The following is a 23,103-nucleotide window of genomic DNA, read 5'->3' as shown; positions in this document are numbered from 1 at the left end:
CCTTCGCTGTAGCAAATGATCTCAGGACAACATACATATAAAATCAATGCAATTTTCAAAAAAATATATTAGGTAATTAAAATATCTAAACTTAAAATTAAATATGATCAGCTATTTTGAACAGGTTTAAAACATTATAGTATATCTTTGGGACCACATCGCTTTTTATGAACTGCAGGCTCTGAGGCCTACCTGGAAGGCCTCTGCTTGGTCCCACCACTGTCACAAGTACAGTAGAGACGTCAGAAGGTTGGTAGGGACGAGGGAGTGGGTCTTCCTGGTGGTGGTCCCCCGGCTCTGGAACGTCTCCCCTCGGAAAATTAGGCTAGCCCTCACCCTCCAATGTTTTCAGTCTAACCTAAAAACTTGGCTCTTTATTCAAGCTTTTCAATAGGTATAGAGCCCAAAAGGTTTAAAAATGTTTAGACCTAGTGATTTCTTCACTGAAAGCACTTTATATGACTGGTTGGTTGCTATTTATTTTATGTCCATAATTATTGTGGCGTTTTATCGATGTTTATTTTAGGGTTGATTGATTTTATTGTGCTATTGTTTTATATATTGATGGCATAAATTATTTTTTTTACCTTTGGTATTGATGCATTTATATTTTATTGCACTATGTGTATTGTTACATTACAAGTTCTCTGTAAGCTGCCCCAAGTTCCTTTTGGGAGATGGTAGTGGGGTAAAAATAAAGATGATGATGATGATTATTATTATTATTATTATAGGTGTCTTAAAAATGTGCATTACCATTTTGAGATAAAAAGTAAGGTGGGAAGGCTTTAGAAAACAGACATATTTTTAATTTGTACCCAAATTAATGTATTATGTATTGAATTTATATCCTGTTGTTCTCCCAGAATGGGATTCAGCAAATCCTCAAACAAGCTACAATATAATTAAGAGCATTTGGTTACTTTTGGGGGGGGGGGGAAAGGAAGAAATGAGTTACCTTAAAAATATAATTGCAATATTCATTCTTGGAAAGCTTAGAAATGGTAATTTAATTATTTTTTAAAATAATGCTCCAAAATCTGTGGTTAACCTTTTATCACTTAAGGGGGTATTTATTATATTTATTAACTTTCTTCTTCTAAGGACCTCATCCCATTTAACTTTCTCAGTGTCCTAGGATGCTTCCAGGATGCTGGGAAGACAGAGCCTGCTGGATCCTATCAGATGACACGCAGCTACTTCCAGCAGGGTTTTTCTTCCCAGCCTCCTGGAAGCATCCTACGACAGAACCCTGAGGACATGGCAGGTTTCCCGTGTTCTGATAGGTCAAGCTGGAGAAAGCATGGGGGGAAGCCAGGTGGTGACATCCCCCCCCCCCCCCCCCCGTTGGGGAAGAGGGCAATGCGGGTTATTTCAGGATGTGGAGCAACGATTTTTTCTGCTCCCGTCAGATTTGCCCCGCTGCCCCGCAGATGCAGCTGCTTTCCCCCAGCTTGAGGATCTCCCTCAGATGAGGTCCTAAAACAATCTTCTTCTTCACATCGACTTTTGTTACATAACATGCACAGGCCCTGCCAAATGTCCAGAATAAATAAAATATTGTAATCTGGAAACAGTGGTTCTAAAACAGCACATGCATACACATAAATTTGGGAGGAAACTTATTTTATTCATAAGGACTATTTCTGAACATACATTTCTGTTGCACTGCAATAATTATTTAGGTATATTCCATTGTAGTCATATCCAAAGAGTAGCTATGCTAGTGGGTTGCAGGAAAAACAGCAGATTCCTATCTCTGTGTGTATATTTTACAGGTATTTTAAATGAAATTATATGTAGGGTTTTCAGATGATAATGTCAGGATAATTTGGGGAAATGTGATCTCTTCCTAATAAGATGTCAAACTTCTTTAAGAGAGTACAGTTATAAACCTGCCTATTTAACAGCTAGATGTGTTTGAGTTCACTGAACCTACCTTTTTGATTCTGTAGGTTGTATTCTGTGCTGAATACTGAATCAGCTTTCTGATTTTTTGTGTTATTTTTATCCTCTATTTTTTACTATTTGTGGTGGGTTGATAAAGATTTCTGCACAACTCACAGCTTGGTATGTGCATAACATTTTAGTCATCTCAACTAAATCCTATTTTCAGTACATTTCTCTGAAATTTGTTATTCTAATATATGACACAACTGGCTTTTGTTTATTATGTGCCTGGACACAGGCTGGATTCATTAATGAACTTTCAGAAGCCATAAGAGCTAGTTAATGTTCAGAATTACAGTTACATATCTAGTGCTCATGACAGGGTTGGTGCATAGCTGGAAATCGTGCAGGGAAGAAAACAGCAGCAACAAAAATTATTACAATAAATGGAGCCATCTGATGACCTATATCCATGAGCAGAACTCCCAGGGTGATAAATAACAGCTCTAAATGTCAGGCTCAGGGAGTAATTTCATCTTGAAAGAACCCAGTCCTACTATTTGTTTCTATTTGTTTCTTCTCCTGATGTTTCATTACTACCCAACCCATAGTCAGCATGTTCATATGACAATCCCTTTTATGACAGAATCCAATCCCAAGAAACTCTTGAGGGAGGCATTTTCCATCTATATAGTATTCTAACTTGTAAATATTTTGCATTAAATGGCAGCATAGTTTGTTGACTTGAGGACCTTGAAGACTTTTCAGTTAAAGGGACTAGTACTGTAAGACTGAAAAAATGTGAATAAGTGGCAGTATTTATTTAGATGTTGGACTGCTAGAATCAGAGGTGGATCCTTCAAAATTTCTGCCACAAAGAAAGGTCTTTGCATGCAATAGATTAGTGAACTGGAAGAAAAGATTGAACATGTTTCAATAATAATAATAATAATAATAATAATAATAATAATAATAATAATAATAATGATAATAAACTTTATATCTATTCTGCCCTATCTCTCTTAAGGGACTCAGGGCAGATTCCAACAAACAACGGCATAAATTCAATGCTTTCAGAAAACAAATAAATATTGACATAAAATCCCAACAAGACCCCATATATGAAAACAGCGTTAAAAACCTTCTTATGTGTGCATTTGTATGCTTTGCAGCCATCCATATGCACCCATCTAAATACTACCGTGTTTCCCTGAAAATAAGACAGAGTCTTATATTAATTTTTGCTCCCAAAGATGTGCTAGGTCTTATTTTCAGAGGATGTCTTATTTTTCCGTGAAGAAGAATTCACATTTATTGTTGAACAAAAAATGAACATCTATTATATACTGTACAGTAGTTGTCATCATAAACCAGCATAACCAGACAAACTGTGAATCCTATCAAGAATTTCTTGTTACTACCATATTTTCCATGTACAACAATCTATGGAATGTACGTTTACCAATCCTGCATGCTCTGGTGTTCTGTTTGGTGTGCATGCTTCTAAACAAAAACTTAGCTAGAGTCTTACTTTCGGGGGAGGCCTTATATTTAGCAATTCAGCAAAATCTCTACTAGGTCTTATTTTCAGAGGATTTCTTATTTTCAGGGCAACAGGGTAGTATGTTGGGATAAATATTACAACCAACTGGACAGGCAAATCAATGTTAGAGGCTGATGGCTTCTCAAAACATAAGCAACCACTACTTGCTGATTTGTAGTGAACAATAGGTCTCTTGTATCTTTGGCTGTATACTTAATACCCAGCGCCTCAGGTATGACATGTTAGCTTTTAAAGCCATGCATACCAGAACTTGTGTTGAAAAAGATTTGCCATATTTATCTAACAGGTCAGCATCCAGAATAAGCAGTCATCTGATAAACAGAAGTATGGAATAGTGCTAAATACCTGACATATTTATGATTTCATTAATCCATTTCCTCCCTCTCTTCTGACTCACTCACAGACTTTCCCAGCTGACATTCACTTCAATCACCCGGTACATTAATCTGGCCTGCATTCATGCTTCTGTGACAGAGCCACTTTTGCAAATCCCCATGTGATGGAAGAGAGAGCATGGAATATGTGAAAGAACTCCCAGTCACATCTGGCTATATGCCCATTAGCGGTCATATATCATATCCTGTTTCATGTTGGTTGCTGGGTTGTTTTGTTTTGTTTTGCATTTTATACCTACAGCCTTAAAAATACTGAGTCATAAAAACGTTGCCCTTCCTTATGCCTTTAATCAATCATAGTAGGGCACATCACTTTCAAACACTAACCTTCAATACTTAATTTGGGCCTCAAAAGAAAATAATCAGATAACTCCGTTAGGTTTTGGACATTGCCAGACTATGGCCCCATCTACACTGCCATATAATCTATCTTGAACTGCATTATAATGGTCAGTGTAAACTTGTATAATGCATATTGACCCGCATTGAACTGGTTTATATGAGTCTACACTGCCATATAATCTAGTTGAATGCAGTTAATCTGTATTCTGAAACTGGATTGTATGGCAGTGTACATGGAGCCTTAGCAGTTAGTGGTTAGATTTCATCATACTTAGGGCTCTTCCACACTGCCCCTATATCCCAGGATCTGATTCCAGATTATCTCTTTATCCCAGATTATCTGTCAGTGGATATTTATATAATCCAGTTCAAATCAGAAAACCTGGGATCAGATCCTGGGATATAGGGCAGTGTGGAAGGCGCCATAGAATAGACCACATGAAACCAATGAAATTTAAGTTAGTATTTGAAGAAAACAGGAGGAGGAAATGTATGGCTCCACTTTGCAGATGCTGGATGCTAATTTGTATCAGTTGACCAGAATGACCAGTGTTCAGGGGTAAAGGGAAATATAATCCAACATTTAGATAGGTATTCCTCCGGTGGGAAGGTAATGAGCGCTCCATGCAGTCATGATGACCACATGACCTTGGAGGTGTCTACGGACAACGCCGGCTCTTCAGCTTAGAAGAGATGAGCATCAACCCCCAGAGACGGACATGACTGGACAATGTTAGGGGAAAACCTTTACCTTTACTATTTATAATCAGTATTACATTGGTTACATAGTGGCATTGTTTGCTATAGCAGTCAAAAAAACATGGGTAGATTTTTAGTACTGTAGTTATTTATAAGCATGGATAGTAGTTATTGCCGATACAGATTTACAACAATAATATTTTATTCTCTCCTTTAACCATGAACAATTGTGTGTGTGTGTAATATTTGATAGTCTTTTTTCCAGTCTCTTTATTATAAAAATTAACTATGTTTATCACAACTTTAATCTATTGATTCTCATTCCCACATGTGCTGTTATTTAATGTTTGTCAGGTTAAAAGGCTAATATAAAAAATCAAAACAGCAGAGGAATATTTTAAAAAGGAAAGTTCGCAATGCTAGTAGGAAAGCCAGCTGATTCATAACAGGAAACCACATTTCATGCCTCCATGGCTAGCAATTGTTAAGGCACATTGGCATTATGAAGGTGTCCCTTTCTTTCATGAAAACTGGTTAGTTCAGTTATGTTTTCATTGCTGTCACAGAACTCCTAAACATTTAATTCATTACTGTAATACATTGGATACCAAGTGTAAACAGAGCTATGCCGGACTTGGCTTTCTCGAGTGTATTAATACCACCACACCCAGTAATCTTGAGAAACAAATCCTGAGGCAGAGAACACTGCAGGTACCACTACCTTTAAGGAATCAGCAATGATTTTAAACAAAGAACAAAGACTCTGTTATAATGTCCTGCCTCAGGGAAGTTATTTTTCCACTGATCAGGGATAGATATCCAAGTAATGCATTAAACATATTTGCTAAGAGAAAAGGTTTGATGTATTTATTGGTGAACAAATAATGTATAACATCTTTTGCAGTTTGGGATTTTAACTTAAGCCCCTTAAAAGCCAGTTGTGTTAAAGTATTATTCTCAGGCTACAATCTTGTCCATCTTTATTTGAGATTAAGGATTGAATTGCAAATGTAATGCTGTAGACAGATGCCCCCATGACTGCTTGATAAAAGATAATCACACATATGGAAAATTGAAGGCTTTGGTTTGGCAAGTTCCGTTGTGAATCTGTGTATATGGCTGTGTATACACACACACACACACACACACACACATATGGGAGCCCCCTGTGGCGCAGCGGGTTAAACCACTGAGCTGTTGAACTTGCTGACTGAAAGGTTGGCGGTTTGAATCCGGAGAGCGGGGTGAGCACTGTTAGCCCCAGCTTCTGCCAACCTCTCAGTTTGAAAACATGCAAATGTGAGTAGATCAATAGATATAGCTCTGGCAGGAAGGTAACTGCGCTCCATGCAGTCATGCCGGCCACATAACCTTGGAGGTGTCTATGAACAAAGCCAGCTCTTCAGCTTAGAAATGGAGATGAGCACCAACCCGCAGAGTCGGACATTGTATATTTGCATCGAATTCTGCCGGACTGTGAGCCACCCTGAGTCCCTTCGGGTGAGAAGGGCGGGATAGAAATGATGGAAATAAATACATAAATAAATGACTAGACTTAACATCAGGGGAAACCTTTACCTATATATACATGTATAATACACACACACACACACACATGCTTGCTTTTTAGCCTTAAAATGGTCCTCCAAAATAGATTACAATAAATTTAGTTAGAATGTATCAAAAAGTATAATAAACATTTAAAAAGTGAACCCCCTCCCCTTCAATTAGCTCATGTAATGAGAAATATGTTGGCATAATTGTGTGGGAATAGGTTCATTCTCCCACATGTAGTGGGATTGTAAAAAAATTCAAAACTATGGCCACATGACCTTGGAGGTGTCATTCATTTCACAGGGTTTCTTAGGCAAGGAAAATTCATAGGTGGCTTTCCTAATTCCTTCCTATGAAATATACTCTGCAGCATCTGATATTCATTGGTGGTCTCCCATCCAAGTACTAATCAGAGTTGGCCTGCTTAGCTTCCAAGACCACTTCCTCCCCCTTTGGATGTCAAACAAGAGAAAAAAGTGGGATAATAACGATAGCAATAACAACTACCACCACCATCATCTAATTGATAAAATTGCATCCTGGTGCCTTTAAGGTATTTGAGCCTGACAGAAGATGCCAATTAATTTCTCATGCAATCAAGTGGTGCAACAAATGAGAAGGGTTTGTTTGCTTCCCAATAACTGAACCCCTGTGGGTGTTCATCACTTCTAAACTGAAATCCAATTGTTTTTCTCAACTAGAGTAGATCCACTGAATCAATAGATACTTGGCAAGTCAACATTTTTGTAAGTTTAATTGATTTCAGGCACACTCTGGGAGTAACAACGGAATTTAGTTCTTTGTGTTAACCACAGTAGATGATTAGGACTGAATATAATTACTTAATTCTTCAGCCCTAGGTCCAAAATATTGATTATTATTAACTTAATAAAACCCAAATGGGTTTGGGGCCAAGATATCAGAAGGACTACCTTATTTCATATTAACCACCCCATAACTCAAAATGCTTCTCAGAATAATTGCAAGACCAGTTAGTGTGTACATGTAACAAAGACTTTCTCTGTAGGCTAGCTTCATCAATTTTAAGCTGCCAATAAGCTGCTAAAATTGTGTTGTTTTGGCCTTTGGTATTGGAAATTGCTTTGTTTTAATAATTTGTCTCAAAATTATTTCAAGGACTATTTTAGACTGTTTTTAAAAATTCTTAAAGAGTACTTAGTTTGTTTTTAAAGCTTTTATCTATGGATGGTTTTAGATATTTTTATCCTGTTGTGTATCATGTTGAGGGCCCCTGGTGAGTTGGAAGCCAATATAGAACTAGAATAAATAGATTGGGTGCATCTACATTGTAGAATTAATGCAGTTTGACACCACTTTAATGGCCATGGATCAATACTGTGGAATCCTACGAGTTGAAGTTTTACGGAGCTTTCAGTCTTTTCTGCCAAAGACTGCTGGTGTTACCGAAATCAGCTATCTGCCACTGGGCAGCTGTACAGGTCCATTGCCTGACCTACCACGAAAAAATGACTGGGTTTGAAGGCAATAACAGAGGTTTATTCAGCTGGCCAGATTGATGACAAAACAGTGTAATCACAAAAAGAACTGACATAACTCACATTTGTGAAGCACACTTGATATGGTTTGGCAGCTATTCAAACTTTCCACTCCCTCCTCTGGTTGGTCAGGAGATGTGCTTCCTAGGATCCACCTTCTCATTGGTTGAGACTTCCTCCTGACATCACAAACTGGGACGGAGAGGAAAAGGGAACAGCTGGAATTGGTGGGGTTCAAAATTAAAGGTTTGTTGCTGTGCCCACCTCTGAGGGTGTGAGCCCCATTGTTCAGAATGGAAAGAATGGGTATTTAGCACTAATGGGCTTTAGAAACTTGGAATAATCTCTACACAAAAAGTGTGGGTTGGGAACAAGAAAGTCAGTCAAGTATGTAAACAAAGTCCTTGATGAGTCCTGGATCCTGGTGGTTGCTGGAAATCAGTCTCTCAGCAGGGAGTCCACTGGAAGAATCTGTGTTGTTTCTCAAGGCAACCACATAGTCCAAAGTTACATAAACACTATATAATGTAAGTTATGATAGTTGATTACCTTGGGTCCAATGGATTTTGTGATGGTCCATTGTACAGCAGGGGCTCAGTTGTAGAAACAGAATGGTAACATATTGGAATGCGCAGTTTGTTTATGTAAAATTTTGCAACAGTGATAAAGTAAAGGAAAAGGTTTCCCCCTGACATTAAGTCTATTCGTGTCCAACTCTGAGGGTTGGTGCTCATCTCCATTTCTAAGCTGAAGAACCAGCATTGTCTGTAGACACCTACAAGGTCATGTGGCTGGCATGACTGCATGGAGCGCCGTTACCTTCCCGCCAGCGCAGTACCTATCTATCTACTCACATTTTCATGTTTTCGAACTGCTAGGTTGGCAGAAGCTGGGGCTAACAGCGGGAGATCACCCCACTCTCCGGAATCGAACCGCTGACCCTTCGGTCAGCAAATTCAGCAGCTCAGCGGTTTAACCTGCTGCGCCATTGGGAGTTAGGAAAAAAGGAAAGAGACACCCAGTAGACAGAGAGAAAGGGCTAGGTCTGTTTTGTTAATTAAAGATATGTGTGATTTCATATCTATCTATGTGTGTATGTGTTTCTTGGGGCAACAGGGTTATGGGAATTTTATCTTTTTATTTTTATTTCCCTTTGGGCAGAGAAGATGAGGCTCAGGAGGAAGTGTTGGGAATTTTAACAGGGAAGAGGGGGAAAGAGGGATAGGAGGGAGAAAATGGGCTGTCCTGGGGAAGTTCCTCAAAATCACAAAAAAAAGAAGAGTTAATCAAATTAACCCTCCCAGGAATGTTTGGGGTTGGGCAGGGGCTAGGCTTGGCTGAGACACAGCCAAGCTTTAAAAAAAAATAAAAATTATTATTAGAGGAGGGGTGTCAGTCTTTTCGATAATACTGGTACTTCACCAAATTACAACTCCCAGGACTGCATTAATTCTACATTGTAGAGGCACCTATAGGCTCAGTCTCAAGAGGAGCTTGTAAAATTGTAAGAATCTCTATGGCATTAACCACATTGAATGAAATCATATAAACAAATATTTACTCAGTCTAGCTTCTTCCCCTCCCTTGCATATTACCCCTCCTGGAATAATTATTTGGATTGGTTGTGTGTGTGTGTGTGTGTGTGTGTGTGTGTGTGTGTGTGTGTGTGTGTGTGAGGTAGAGGCATAAGCAGTCTGTAAAGCATTGCAAAGTATTTCAAAATGTGTTTCACTATTCTAGATTATTAATGTTCCGAATGAGCCAATTTCTGTTTGAGTTGAAGGGGAATTTGTTGTTTAGCAAAGCAAAAAGGATGGGAGAGGAAATAATTAAGTGCCAGACTTTTTCTACAGATGGTGTTTGTTTAATATGTATTTGGTTTCTTGGTGGCTTGAAAAGAAAGCCACCAAGAAACAATTATTCTCTAAAAGAAAAAATTCCCAAGTATTCTTGGTGACGTAGTAAGTGTCACATTTATTTCACCTTCTCAGAATAGTTGTGAAAGAGTTGCTGTCACCTGAAGCAGACTAAATCATACCTGTCAGAGTGATACTGAGTCTCTCACCCTTGTCTAATGTTCAAAGAGATTAGGCAAATATTGGATTTGTTTCACAGTCTAATGTGTGTGACTAAGAGCTGGGGTATATATTTCAAAGTATGAAAGACAGAGAAAAGAAAAGAAAGATTTAGACTTCCTTTAAAATTGACAAAACTTTAACCAGATTTAGGAGGACTGGGGAGGTACTGAGAAAGTGAATGAACCTAAAGCTAAGATGTATATGTTTATAGTGCACAAAAAAGAACATGTAGATACAATAAGTGGGAATTCTGCAATAATAGAAATGTAGCACCATCATTCTAATAAAAAGAGACAATTGCAATTAATACAGCAGAACCAATAGATGTCAGTAATAATACTAATACAATTACTCTAGAAAAATGAAGTTCTTCTTTATTTATATTTGCAATTCATTTAGATAGACAGAATAATCCCTTGTGGGGAGAGATCTTAAGAGAGGGAGGATAAACCTCTCTCTGTGTATATGAATTAATTGATGGTTTTATCACTTTCATCCATCAAAATCTGCACAGCATGTTAAAGCACTGAGCTGCTGAACTTGTGGACTGAAAGGTCACAGGTTCGAATCCGGGGAGCGGAGTGAGCGCTCATTGTTAGCCCCAGCTTCTGCCAACTTAGCAGTTTGAAACCATGCAAATGTGAGTAAATCAATAGATACCACTCCGGTGGGAAGGTAATGGCGCTCCATGCAGTCATGCCGGCCACATGACCTTGGATGTCTCTTCGGCTTAGAAACTGAGATGAGCACCAACCCCCAGAGTCGGACACAACTGGACTTAATGTCAGGGAAAACTTCTACCTTTTACCTTTTATTTGAAAAAAGAGCATCATTTAAATCAGCTTCAAAATTGTTCCCTACAGTAGGCATAGTAGGGTGTTTTTTTGTTTTTGTTTTTTGTTTAAAGACAACAAATGTTGCTGTTCAAGAATCCTCTACAGTGTGGTTTCAAGAGAGGTCAATGTAAAACGTAATATAAGACAAAAGTATTTACTACTGCTTCTTTTTTACTACTTGTAAACTATGAAACAATGCCAAAAACTGATTCGCATTTGTTTATCAGCAGGGTTTTTTTTTTAATGTTATTTAAAGTTGTGCATTTCTGGTTTATGCCATTCTGTCAACAACATTTTTATCTTGCTTTTCTTGCTTATGCTTCTATAGAAAGTTTTTATATTCTCTGGATCATTTCGGAAGAACTTGGATCCTTATGGACAATGGAGTGACGAAGAACTTTGGAAAGTTGCTGAGGAGGTAAAAAAAATGCCTGTTTTCTTTAAGTTTTCAATAAAGTCAGTATAAGTTTCAGGTCATCTAGGCAGAAAGAGTGTTACAGATTGAAGCACAACTTGGCTCAATAACTGTGTTACTCATATCAGATAAGGTTTTGTAGAATAGACTATTTTTTCCTTGTGAAACTGCAGCCCTAAGAAAAGCATCGTGTAGGCAATGATAAAATGTAGCTACTCATTTCCATTTAGTATGTCTTACATGTGCACTTTATAAAACTGATTCAACTCTTTCAAAATGACATTCTTTCACAAAGATAAGACAGGATGGAAGCAGAAATGAAGGAGGATTAGCCCCAGTTGCAGAGGCTAATGTAAGGAAGGCCAAGACTTAATACAAGGAATAGCTACCCCACCTTCTCATTCATTCCTCAAAGGCTTCTCAAGTGTTTACAAGGCTGTGTCACCTTGACATGCCATTTCTCAGGCATGTATTCTATGTGTCAAAGTAGTGAGCTAGGCCAAGCAGATGAATTGCCAAGCAGATGAATTTTGAGTCCTTGTTGGCATCACAGCCAAATCTTGACAGTTCCGTGGCATGAAAGGGTTCATTTGAATCAGCAATCTTGTTGGAGTCTTTTTATATTCACTTTGAAGTTTGGATTGGGAAAAGGTATAAAGGCTGGGAACCAGGTAGGGGAGCTGATTTTTATCTATTGCTAACTTACTTTGTTCTCATACCTAAGGAGGAAGATGGGTCACATTTGCACATTTTGATTTTCTTGGTTTGCTTCTGCACTGTGATCTTCTGTAGACCTTGATCTGAGGGAGAGTATCTCATAACTCATGCAGCCAAATGTCCAGCAGTGGGGAATTTAGTTCCTAGCTGAGGGTAATCAGATTATAATTTGTTGCAAGCCCAGTTTTACCACTAGCTTTATGGGGATGAGGAATCCCATCAACAAATGGGGGTTCCATTTAGCAGTAGGGGGTTTGGTTGCCAGCTGGGTAGTAATTTGGGTAGAATTTGTTGTGGGCCCAAAACTACTATTAGTTGTATAGGAATGCTGAATTCCATCAGAGAAAAGGCTGAAATGTGAGTGTTACCATCAGAAAAGCTAATGCTGTAGAATGAAAGTACATCAGTGTTCGGCACCAAAAAACCTTTTTGGGGAGGCCAGGAAAAACACCCAGTTCTGTCACAAAACACTTTTCTACTGAGGATTATGGAATCTGTACTTCCAGAAAAATATGTTTGGGGGCGGGGGGAGATCCAGTTCCAAAGTTAAGTTTGCTTTAACTTCTACTGTAAGCAACCTTGAGGCACACATTGAGAAAAGGATATGTTGTATTATATATATTCATGTATAAGTTGACCTCATGTACAGATCGTGAGCAGGTTTTGGGGCCATAACTATGGATTTTGATATGAACAATGGTTTAGTCAAGGGTCATTCTGTGAAGTGGGGAAAGTGCCAGTGTCTGTTAATGTAGACATCACATTTCACCAAACCACATTAGTCTGTGTTTTAAGATCTTCATTGGCTGGCTCACAATAAATCTCAGTGCTTTGCTTAATTAAAGCTGGTAAGGTTCAGAGAGAGAACCAACCCAGAGATAAGATATAACAAGCTATGGTTTGTAATTCCATTCTAACATGGTCAATGATCTCCATGTGCTGAATAGATTTTGCATTTATATGTTTGGGAGACTGGGAGAATGGTATCTCTTAGTCAAAACTGTACAACAAACCAGAGCTCTTGGCTGCATACATCTCAGTGTTCATCTATACCAGTCAGGTTAGGCTGGTGTAAATATAATCTGGAGCAGCTCCAGCACATGCATGATGAATCTAGGACTGTTGTCATGACAGGACAGGACTATCCGCTCCATTGAGCTGTCATCTCTTCTGTGTTATGCCAACATCATTTATGGCAGTCTGTAGAGATTGGGAGACTGGGAGAATGGTTTGGGAGACTGGGAGAATGGTATCTCTTAGTCAAAACTGTACAACAAACCAGAGCTCTTGGCTGCATACATCTCAGTGTTCATCTATACCAGTCAGGTTAGGCTGGTGTAAATATAATCTGGAGCAGCTCCAGCACATGCATGATGAATCTAGGACTGTTGTCATGACAGGACAGGACTATCCGCTCCATTGAGCTGTCATCTCTTCTGTGTTATGCCAACATCATTTATGGCAGTCTGTAGAGATTCTTCTGGGTCCCTATTGTAGTCATATGTCTACGTTGGTTTATCATTAATGCCTTCCATTGTGTCTTTGCTGCATCCATTTTTGAATTGTTACCATATTTATGTAATAAACCATTTGCATGATAAAAATGTTTGGCTCCTCCCCATTACACCTGACTTTTTCCTCCTTCAGGTTGGACTGAAATCTATAATAGAGCAGTTTCCAGGTCAACTTGATTTCGTTCTGGTGGATGGTGGCTGTGTCCTCAGCCATGGACATAAACAGTTAATGTGTCTTGCCAGGTCAATTCTCAGTAAAGCTAAAATTCTTCTTCTTGATGAACCAAGTGCCCATCTAGATCCTATGTAAGTACTGTAAGAACATTTTAATGTAATTATTTTAGCACAGAGATATCATTAAATGGTCATTATAAGGTTCATAAATTATTTTAATGGTACTAATACGATACTGATTTTTGACTGGATTGAAGTTTTTAAATTATAAGATATAGCACTTACCTAACTGATTTCCTCCTCCTTTAACCAAATGTAATAAATTACTTTGCATACTGTTTAGTGGTTTCATATTTGTTTTCCTATGCCTTAGGTAAGATATATAAATACGACTTTAGAAATAAATATTTAATCTAAAGTCATTTCAGCATGACTTCAGGACTGCTTCTCTCATTGATGGGTCACCTCTGTAACATGAGAAACTGCATGGGTGTAACCCTGTTAATGCTTCATGACAATGCAATGTCCACTCTGACATTTCTCTGTATTGGCTCTACAGATTTATGTGTAGATAGCACAAGTAATACAAGTAATTTCCACTTATTCTCAAAAGAGTATGGCTAATATGAAAATAATTAAAATAAAATAAGTATATGTAGTCATCATGGTGATAATCATTTAAAAGAGAATTCAGGAATCTTCATTCTGTGGTTATCATTCTGTATAGCATCCCCAAGGACTCAGAGGGAAAAGTCAGTTTGGTAACTAACTGATTCTTTGCCCTGTGTCCAGAATTACAATTCCCACGGTCGCCTTGGGAAAACAAATACTATTGAACCAATTTAACTTTTCAATGTCAGCATGCCCTTGGTGGTTTGATATAGCAAATATTAGCTTGTTCCAAACTTTTCTGGTCTAGGCAAGCAATTAATAAAAATATTGGCTACATTATAACTTCAGGCAGCCCCAAGTTATGAATAAGATAGTTTCTGTAGGTTTGTTCTTAAGTTGAATTTGTTTGTAAGTCCAAACAGGTACATTTTAAAGAGTAAATCCTGTCAAAACTATACATTTTAAAACATTTTAAAAAGGTGAACACCCCTGTGGTTTTTTGTTGGTTTTTTTTTTGTCTGTGCCCCAGTTCAGAAGATTTCACCTCACTTTCTGTCCCTGTGATAATTGGATTTTTGGTAAATTCGGCTTCCTGTTGGCTCACCCCCATTTTTAACTATGAGTAGTTTGTAAGTTGGGTGTTTGCAACTCGGAGACTGCCTGTAATGATCTATTACTTAGTTACTAAGTGGACTTTGTAACACCTGTTTAGGCATGAGTGTAGCTGTTTAACAGTATAAGAGTTATATCTCATCTGAACTGTAACTGCCCTGTTATAAAGTCTGACAAACATTGTAAAAGTGACTATTCAGTGCAGTCAAATCTCGGCATTGCAGTCATTGACATCTTTAAAATGATTTATCTTTCAGGACCTTCCAGGTGATTAAAAAAACCCTCAAGCAAGCTTTTGCAAACTGTACAGTAATACTCTCAGAACACAGACTGGAAGCACTACTGGAATGCCAGCGATTTTTGGTGAGCGTCTTTCAAACATTAAATGCAATGCTTGGGATCCAAAGCATTATTTGAAAGGCAGACTGTTCTTCAACATCAAAACCTATTATTGAAATCTTCTCAGTATTAAAAGTGGTTTCTTGGTGCCCAACCCCTGTCTGAGAAATCAAAATTAAAAGGCCTATTGGGTCTCTGGAGTGTTTTAGCAGCTGTGCATTATAGTGTGTTTGGTTTCATTCTGCATGGAATAATCTGGCTGCAGTTTCTCCTTATTCTGGTTGGATTGGAAGAAAGGGGGAATAGTATCTAACTGGAACTGTTTGAACCTTGTATAGGAATAGGGGATCAATGAATCATGGAGTTGGAAGACACCATGAGGACTATACAGTCATGCAGAAATGCATAATTCAAAGCATTTCTGGCCATTCAGCCTTTGTTTAAACTTCAGAGAGGTAGCAGAGAACAGCTCTGTCATAACCTTTAGATGGAATCTCTTTCCCTGTAGTTTGAATTGATCCATGTCTTAATCTCTTGAGGAGCAGAAAACAAGCTGGCTCTCTCTTCAGTGGTGGGTACAGTAGCAATTGTTTTTGCTTGCCTCATGATAAGTAAGTAAGTAAGTAAAGTAAGTAAAAGTTTATTTGTATACCGCCCTCTCTCCCAAAAGGGACTCAGGGCGGTTTCCAATATAAAATCAGCATAAAACATTGTACAATAAAACACTGAAAACACTATAAAACGCTATAAGAATTAGAAACGAAAACAAAACATAACAATTGACTAAAACAATCACATAAGCAGAAGGAATATAATCACTCAAATAACATGAATCCGCAAAGAAAGAGGGGGAAAAAAGACCACTGGGATGGAGGAGAGGATGGCCTGGAGGGACCACTAGAACTAAAATGCAATGTGATATTCTAAGATGCTTTGGGGCAGAGGAATAAAGTGCAGTGTTTCAAGTCAAAGAGGTGGCCTGTGCGACTACTATAGCTATGGGCTCGGTTATCCAAAGGCGCAGCGGAAGAGCCAGGTTTTAAGCAGCTTTTTGAAGGAAGCCAGGGTGGGTGCTTGCCGGATCTCCTCCGGAAGGGAATTCCAGATCCGGGGAGCAACAATAGAAAAGGCCTGCTCCCTCGTCCCCGCCAACCGAGCCTGGGATGGTGGCGGGAGCGAAAGAAGTGCCCTACCGGATGAACGAAGAGGGCGAGTGGGTTCATAGCGGGAGATGCGGTCACAAAGGTAGGCGGGTCCCAAACCGTTTAGGGTTTTATAGGTAAGAACCTGCACCTTGAATTGGGACCGGAAAATAATCGGTAGCCAGTGGAGCTCCTTGAACAGGGGAGTAGATCTCTCCCTGTAGTTTGCTCCAGTTAACAACCTGGCAGCCGCACGTTGGACTAACTGAAGTTTCCGGGCCGTCTTCAGGGGCAACCCCACGTAGAGTGCATTGCAATAATCCAGTCTAGAGGTGACTAAGGCGTGGACCACCGTGGCCAAGTCAGACTTCACGAGGTATGGTCGCAGCTGGCGCACAAGCTTTAATTGTGCAAAGGCCCTCCCGGCCACCGCCGACAACTGAGCCTCAAGTGTCAGTGATGAGTCCAGGAGGACCCCCAAGCTGCGGACCTGCGCCTTCAGGGGGAGTGCGACCCCATCGAGCACAGGTTGCCACCCAATACCCCGATCAGACTTGCGACTGACCTCGAGGACCTCTGTCTTGTCAGGATTGAGCTTCAGCTTGTTCGCCCTCATCCAGGCCATTACAACGACCAGGCACTGGTTCAGTATCTGAGGAGCTTCCTTGGAATTAGGTGGAAATGAGTAGTAGAGTTGAGTGTCATCTGCGTAGAGATGGCACCCAACTCCAAAACTCCGGATGACCTCGCCCAGCGGTTTCATGTAGATGTTAAAGAGCATGGGGGATAAAATGGAACCTTGCGGGACCCCACAGGTCAAAGGCCAGGGGTCCGAGCAGGTATCACCCAGCTTCACCAACTGGGAACGGCCCTCCAGGAAGGACTGGAGCCACTGGAGTACAGTACCCCCAAGGCCCATCCCAGAGAGCCGTCCCAGAAGGATACCATGGTCAATGGTATCGAAAGCCGCTGAGATGTCCAGAAGAACCAGAAGGGACACACTCCCCCTGTCTAGCTCTCTGCGGAGGTCATCCACCAAGGCGACCAAAGCCGTCTCAGTACTGTGACCAGGCCTGAAGCTGGACTGTGAATGGTCCAGAAAATCAGTGTCGTCTAAGAATCCCTGGAGCTGAGAAGCAAGTGAATCAAGGAAGGAGAGTTGGGCTATGAGTGAACTTTCACATTAGGGAAATGCTTACTTATGGATGCTAGACATTAAACTAGTTTGATGCTGGTCAATATCTAACTAGCTATGATAAAATATAAAAGATTATCTGGAGTTTTGGCGTGCGGTGCCATCTACATGAAGATGACACCTATGGAGGATTGGGGGTTTCAACAATATATAATGGAGTGGATTTTTTTCAGAATTGCCAGAATTGCAAAGGCTTTGGTTTCTGCTGCCATCAAAATGTAGAGGATTCAAACTCGCTATCTCTACCAATACTGCCACCAATGTTTTACTCAGGAGCCTCTTCTAGGTTAGGATATTGAGAGAGACACATGAGACACTTTATGTGAGGAAAAACAAGAAATTGTTGTTTATTTGTAGTTTGAACAGTAAATATGCATGATGGTTTCATTAACATTGAACCGTAGAGATGCTTAGCGGTTTCATTAAAAGCTTAGGCTTTTCTCTTTAAAGGATGGTCTTATAACTTGGTTTCTGTGTAAATACGTTCCTTCACCAAGCAAACAAAAACAGGACAATTTACTTTTAAATCCACTTTTCCTGGGATTTAAACAGCAACACTGTAGACTATAGAATTTACCATATAGTTCTCAGCCCTTCCTTTCCTGAAGACTTCAACTATATTCCTCAAATAGGCTTTCTTCTAACAACACAGTTCCTAACTGACTGAATTCCAAACTCCAACTGAAAAACAATTATCTGGCTGCTTGGCTCCAACTGTTACTTTGGCTCCACTCATCTCTAGTTGCTAAGCAACTTCTCATTTGCACCAGCCAATCAGACTGCACCTATTGTAATGGCTGCCTGACTGCTCCTCCCCCTTGCTCTGCTGAGCTTTTGCAAGTAAGGCCTGCAAAATGGCTGCACATCAGCCCTGCTTACAAAATGGCCACACAATCAGCCCTGCAAGGTGGGCCACTTACCAACCCTGTAAGGTAGGCAAGATCCATTACAACACCCAACTCTATTACTCCTTTCTACTTAGTGTCAAGAAAGCTGTCGTGATTCTAAACCAGTGTCTGTCATCAGTAATGGACTGGATAAGGGCAAACAAATTAAAACTTAATTCAGACAAGCCAAGAGGTGCTCCTGGTCAGTCAAAAGATAGACCAGGGAATAGGGATCCAGCCTGTTACATTTCCACTGAAGACACAGGTCTACAGTTTGAGGGTATTCCTGAATTTAGCATTGAACCTGGAAGCCTAGGTTTCTGTGATGTAGAAGTAGTAATATTAATAATATTCCAGGAACATAAAATCACATTCTTCCACAAACAGTTGAATAAAAACGATGGAAATGTTATTATTATTTATCAAAACGTGGTTGCTATCTCATTCTGATTTAATTAAATTCTTTTTTCATTAGGTGATAGAAGATAATAAAGTCAATCAATATGAATCAATCCAGAAGCTACTGAGTGAAAAGAACTCCTTCCGACAAGCCATCAGCCATTCAGATCGAGCTAAACTCTTCCCAGTCCATCTCAGGAGCTCGAGCAAGCGCAGGTCCAGGCCTAAAATAGGAGCCTTGCAAGAAGAAACGGAGGAAGAAGTGCAAGAAACTCGACTGTGAAGATGCATGGATATGCTGTTGTATTACAGTTACAAGGAAGGCTTCTGATGGGAAATATCAAACCATGGGAATGTTGAAAAAGAACCACTGAAAAAGTGTGGGGACCAAGCACAGATTTAAGGATTTCAGTTACTCTATAAATATGCAAAAAACTTCTCTGGATCAAGTTAGTTGTGAACAAATACGGCAGATGATGCCAAGGAGATGTCTTCTATGAACAGACACATGAAGCCTTTTCATCATGATATATACTTATTTTACTTTTTAAAATTGGATTTTTTTTTGAACACCTCAATGTTTCTCCTTTAAAAATAATGCGGATTAAAATATCTGAATGTAGAACTGAACAAGTTTACTATCCAGTGCACTGAGTTTAAAAAACTACTATTCTTTTTTTTTTTTTATCAGCCAGGAGCAAAAACACATGGTTTTTCAGGTCCACAGTTAATATGACACAATAACTCATGAATGAAATCTATTAGATATTTGGACTGCAAAGCAAAATGCACACACATTTAATTTATGTGTCAAGGAGATCATGGTTCTGAAAAAACCTGCGAATTTAAACCTTTATGAATGTTCTTGTGATTTGTCTTTAAATGTGGAAGAAGAGAATGGAAGTCAAACAACTGAGCTGACTGAGCTGGTACCAGTTTTGAAATGCAAAAGGCACGGGGCCTGCAAGGCTGGCATTATTCTGTTGTGTAGTACAGAGGACAAACTACTTGATGTAGTATCCATCCATGCTTATTCAGAAAAATATCTATCTGAGTTACTTTGGAAGTACATTTAAATTAGTTACTTTAATTTTTGTGGTATGAATCAGCTCACCATTATGGAATGCCACTGTTATGACCTTACTGTAGATGATGGGCAGATATCAAACATGGATACCTTAAACCAGCTAGACTTCAATAGATCTGAAGTATGTGTAAACATGACATTGCAGTAGGTTTGGTGAGAATTGTGTGTTTTTTCTTTAAATAAATAAATGATCCTGATTATTTTAGGATCACTGCATAGTGCAATAAGATGCTGAGTTCTATAGAAGTCAGAGGAAGTGAATTATGTGCATTTCACATTGGAACTTGGATCATTTCTTAAACTGATTAGATTGTGAAAAGAGACTGAAGTAAGATTTTCTCAAGTCATTTGAGTGACTGGGAAAAGGACAGGAATATGTGGATCATAAAACAGAGATATGGATAATGCACACTTAAAGATTTTTATAAAAAATATTTCATATACACCCTTCCAAGACCTCTCCTGACAGTCTTAGTAAGGACCAGCCGCTGAGTCCTAGAAAATAAGCAATCACATGGTGGTTGGATACTGACATTTTTCAGCAAGTATTTTATAAAATATTTTAATGAAAATTGTTATTTCCTGCTGCAAAGATGAAAGAGAAACTTTTGTGATGCTGTTCTTTTATACAATTCTGTGTTGCAGTTAACTGACATTTCTTTAGGATATTTATTTAGTCTTTATTTTTTTTGAAAAAAATAGAGAATGCATTTTAAAGACTATTCTGTATTTTAAAGAAACTGTGTACCAGAAAAACTATATTTGTATACAGATAATTATTATATATTTGAAAAAAAATTGATTCTACTGTACATTTTTGAAACTGTAGAATGCAGCAATATTCCATAGATATGTTATCTGATGCATTGTGTGTGTTGCTTTTTTGTTACCTTATTTTTTAAAGCACGAACCATCTAGAAAATCTGAGGCAATGTCGAATTATAATATTTTGAGTACAATTAGTTGTAGCCAAACCAGATAAGACAAAATTCATGAAAAAGATGAAGAGCTTTGTTTCATAGGAAATTAGCCTCAGCCTAGGTTTGAAAGAAGATACGTTGGAGGATGGGGCAATGAAGACATCCAAATAAAGGTTCTATATCTTGACTCAGTCATTAATCAAAATGGAAATTATAGTGTAGAAAGCAGAATAATCTTAAGACTTGGAAAGGATTGAGGTAAGATCCTCAAGTACCACCATGTATAGTTAAACACTAAAGTGAGGGCCATCCATACCTCAGTATTTTCGATTCCTCCATAAAGCTGTGAAAATTGGACATTGGAATTAAAATTATTGGAAGAGAACTAACAGAAGTATGCTCGAGGAGAGGTCTATGGACACCATAGACTTCCCAAAAGACAAATAAATGGGTCAGAGAGCAGGTCCGAACTTTCAATAGAAGCCAAGATAACTCAACTGAGATTGAACATTTTATAAGCTGACACAATTCACTGGAAAGGACAAATTTGAAGGCACTAGGAAAAGAAAAGGACTGCATTATAAATGGTTTGACTCATATAGGGAAGCCATGACCCTGAGTTTGCAAGACCCCAAGCAGAGCCATTAATATGAGGTCTCTCATTCAGAGGGTCACCATAAATCAATGCAGGCCTGATAGCACTGAATGATACACAATGTTATGAAGACTGAAAATTAAATTTTCTATGTTATTATATTTTCCTAAATTTGCTTTAGGACGTGTGTTTCTAATTAAAGCCCATTTTGCCAACTGCACAAAAACTGTATTTCTGACTGCATTTTTTTGGTTTTCTTACTGCACATAATGTGTCCAGTTGCACATTTTCAATAATTACTGTTATTTTTTCATTCTTTTGACACCTGTGTGTGTATTCCTATAGTAAAAGGTAAAGGTTTCCCCTGACGTTAAGTCCAGTCGTGACCGACTCTCGGGGTTGGTGCTCATCTCCATTTCTAAGCCGAAGAGCCGGCGTTGTCCATAGACATCTCCAAGGTCATGTGGCCGGCATGACTGCATGGAGCGCCGTTACCTTCCCGCCAGAGCGGTACCTATGAATCTACTCACATTTGCATGTTTTCGAACTGCTAGGTTGGCAGGAGCTGGGGCTAACAGCGGGCGCTCATTCCGCTCCTGGGATTTGAACCTGGGACCCTTTGATCCACAAGTTCAGCAGCTCAGTGCTTTAACATACTGTGCCACCCGGGGGGGCCTTTTCCTATAGTAATACTATCCTAATGTACATTGGTTGATTGAAATAGTATTAGAAAAAATATCCAATATTGCAGGGCATTGTTTAGAGAAGTGGGTAATTTAGCACTTTAAACATTTTTTTAGAGTTAACCGCAGATTTGACAGAGATGGGTTTCACCCCTTGCTTGGCTCTAATGATGAAATGAAATACCCTAACCACTGTAGAAACCAAACAAACTCAGCCAAGAATACAAAGTCCAACAAATTCCTCACTTGCCTTGCAGATAATTTTATGGTCCAGAAGGTAGAAGAGGCAACAAGGGGATCAGCAACTCTTGATCTAATCTTAACAAATGTGGAAGACCTGATCAATACAGTTGAAGTGGTTGGATCCTTAGGGGCAAGTGACCATGTGCTCCTGCAGTTTGCAATACAAAGGAATGCTGAAACTAAGACAAGTCAAACACGCATTCTGGACTTTAAGAGAGCTGACTTCCAAAAAATGAAGGAATTACTGAGCGGCATTCCATGGACGCCGATATTAAAAAACAAGGGAGTTAAGGATGGATGGGAGTTTTTCAAAAGTGAAATACTCAAGGCGCAAATGCAAACAGTGCCAACAAAGAAGAAAAATAAGACAAGTGCAAAGAAGCCAGAATGGATGTCCAAAGAACTTCTAACTGAGCTAAAGCTCAAAAGTGACATGCACAAGAAGTGGAAAAGGGGAGAAATCACCAAAGAAGAATTCAAACGTATAGCCAACTCCTGTAGGGAAAAGGTTCGCAAGGCTAAAGCGCAAAATGAGTTCAGGCTTGCCAGGGACATAAAAAACAACAAAAAAGGTTTTTTTGCTTACGTTGGTAGAAAAAGGAAGAAAAAGGAGGCGATAGGGCCACTGCAAGGAGAAGATGGGGTGATGGTGACAGGGGATAGGGAAAAGGCAGAACTGCTTAATGCCTTCTTT

The 23,103-nt window shown here is 39.1% G+C and overlaps 1 protein-coding gene across 1 annotated transcript in view; it reads left to right on the top strand.

Annotated features, from left to right (window-relative positions):
• The window catches only part of cftr (CF transmembrane conductance regulator), a 115,132-nt gene extending 93,430 nt beyond the window's left edge, over window positions 1-21,702 (top strand). The window contains exons 24-27 of the mRNA XM_008111173.3: window positions 11,204-11,293; window positions 13,655-13,827; window positions 15,177-15,282; window positions 18,958-21,702. Of these exons, the coding sequence (XP_008109380.1) occupies window positions 11,204-11,293; window positions 13,655-13,827; window positions 15,177-15,282; window positions 18,958-19,164 (576 nt within the window). The 3' untranslated portion in view covers window positions 19,165-21,702. The remainder of the gene's footprint in view (window positions 1-11,203; window positions 11,294-13,654; window positions 13,828-15,176; window positions 15,283-18,957) is intronic.
• The last annotated feature ends 1,401 nt before the right edge of the window (window positions 21,703-23,103 follow it).

Source organism: Anolis carolinensis, chromosome 5 (assembly GCF_035594765.1).
Source record: "Anolis carolinensis isolate JA03-04 chromosome 5, rAnoCar3.1.pri, whole genome shotgun sequence".
Classification (NCBI taxonomy): Eukaryota; Metazoa; Chordata; class Lepidosauria; order Squamata; family Dactyloidae; genus Anolis; species Anolis carolinensis.
This window is presented reverse-complemented; position numbering and strand designations above follow the sequence as displayed.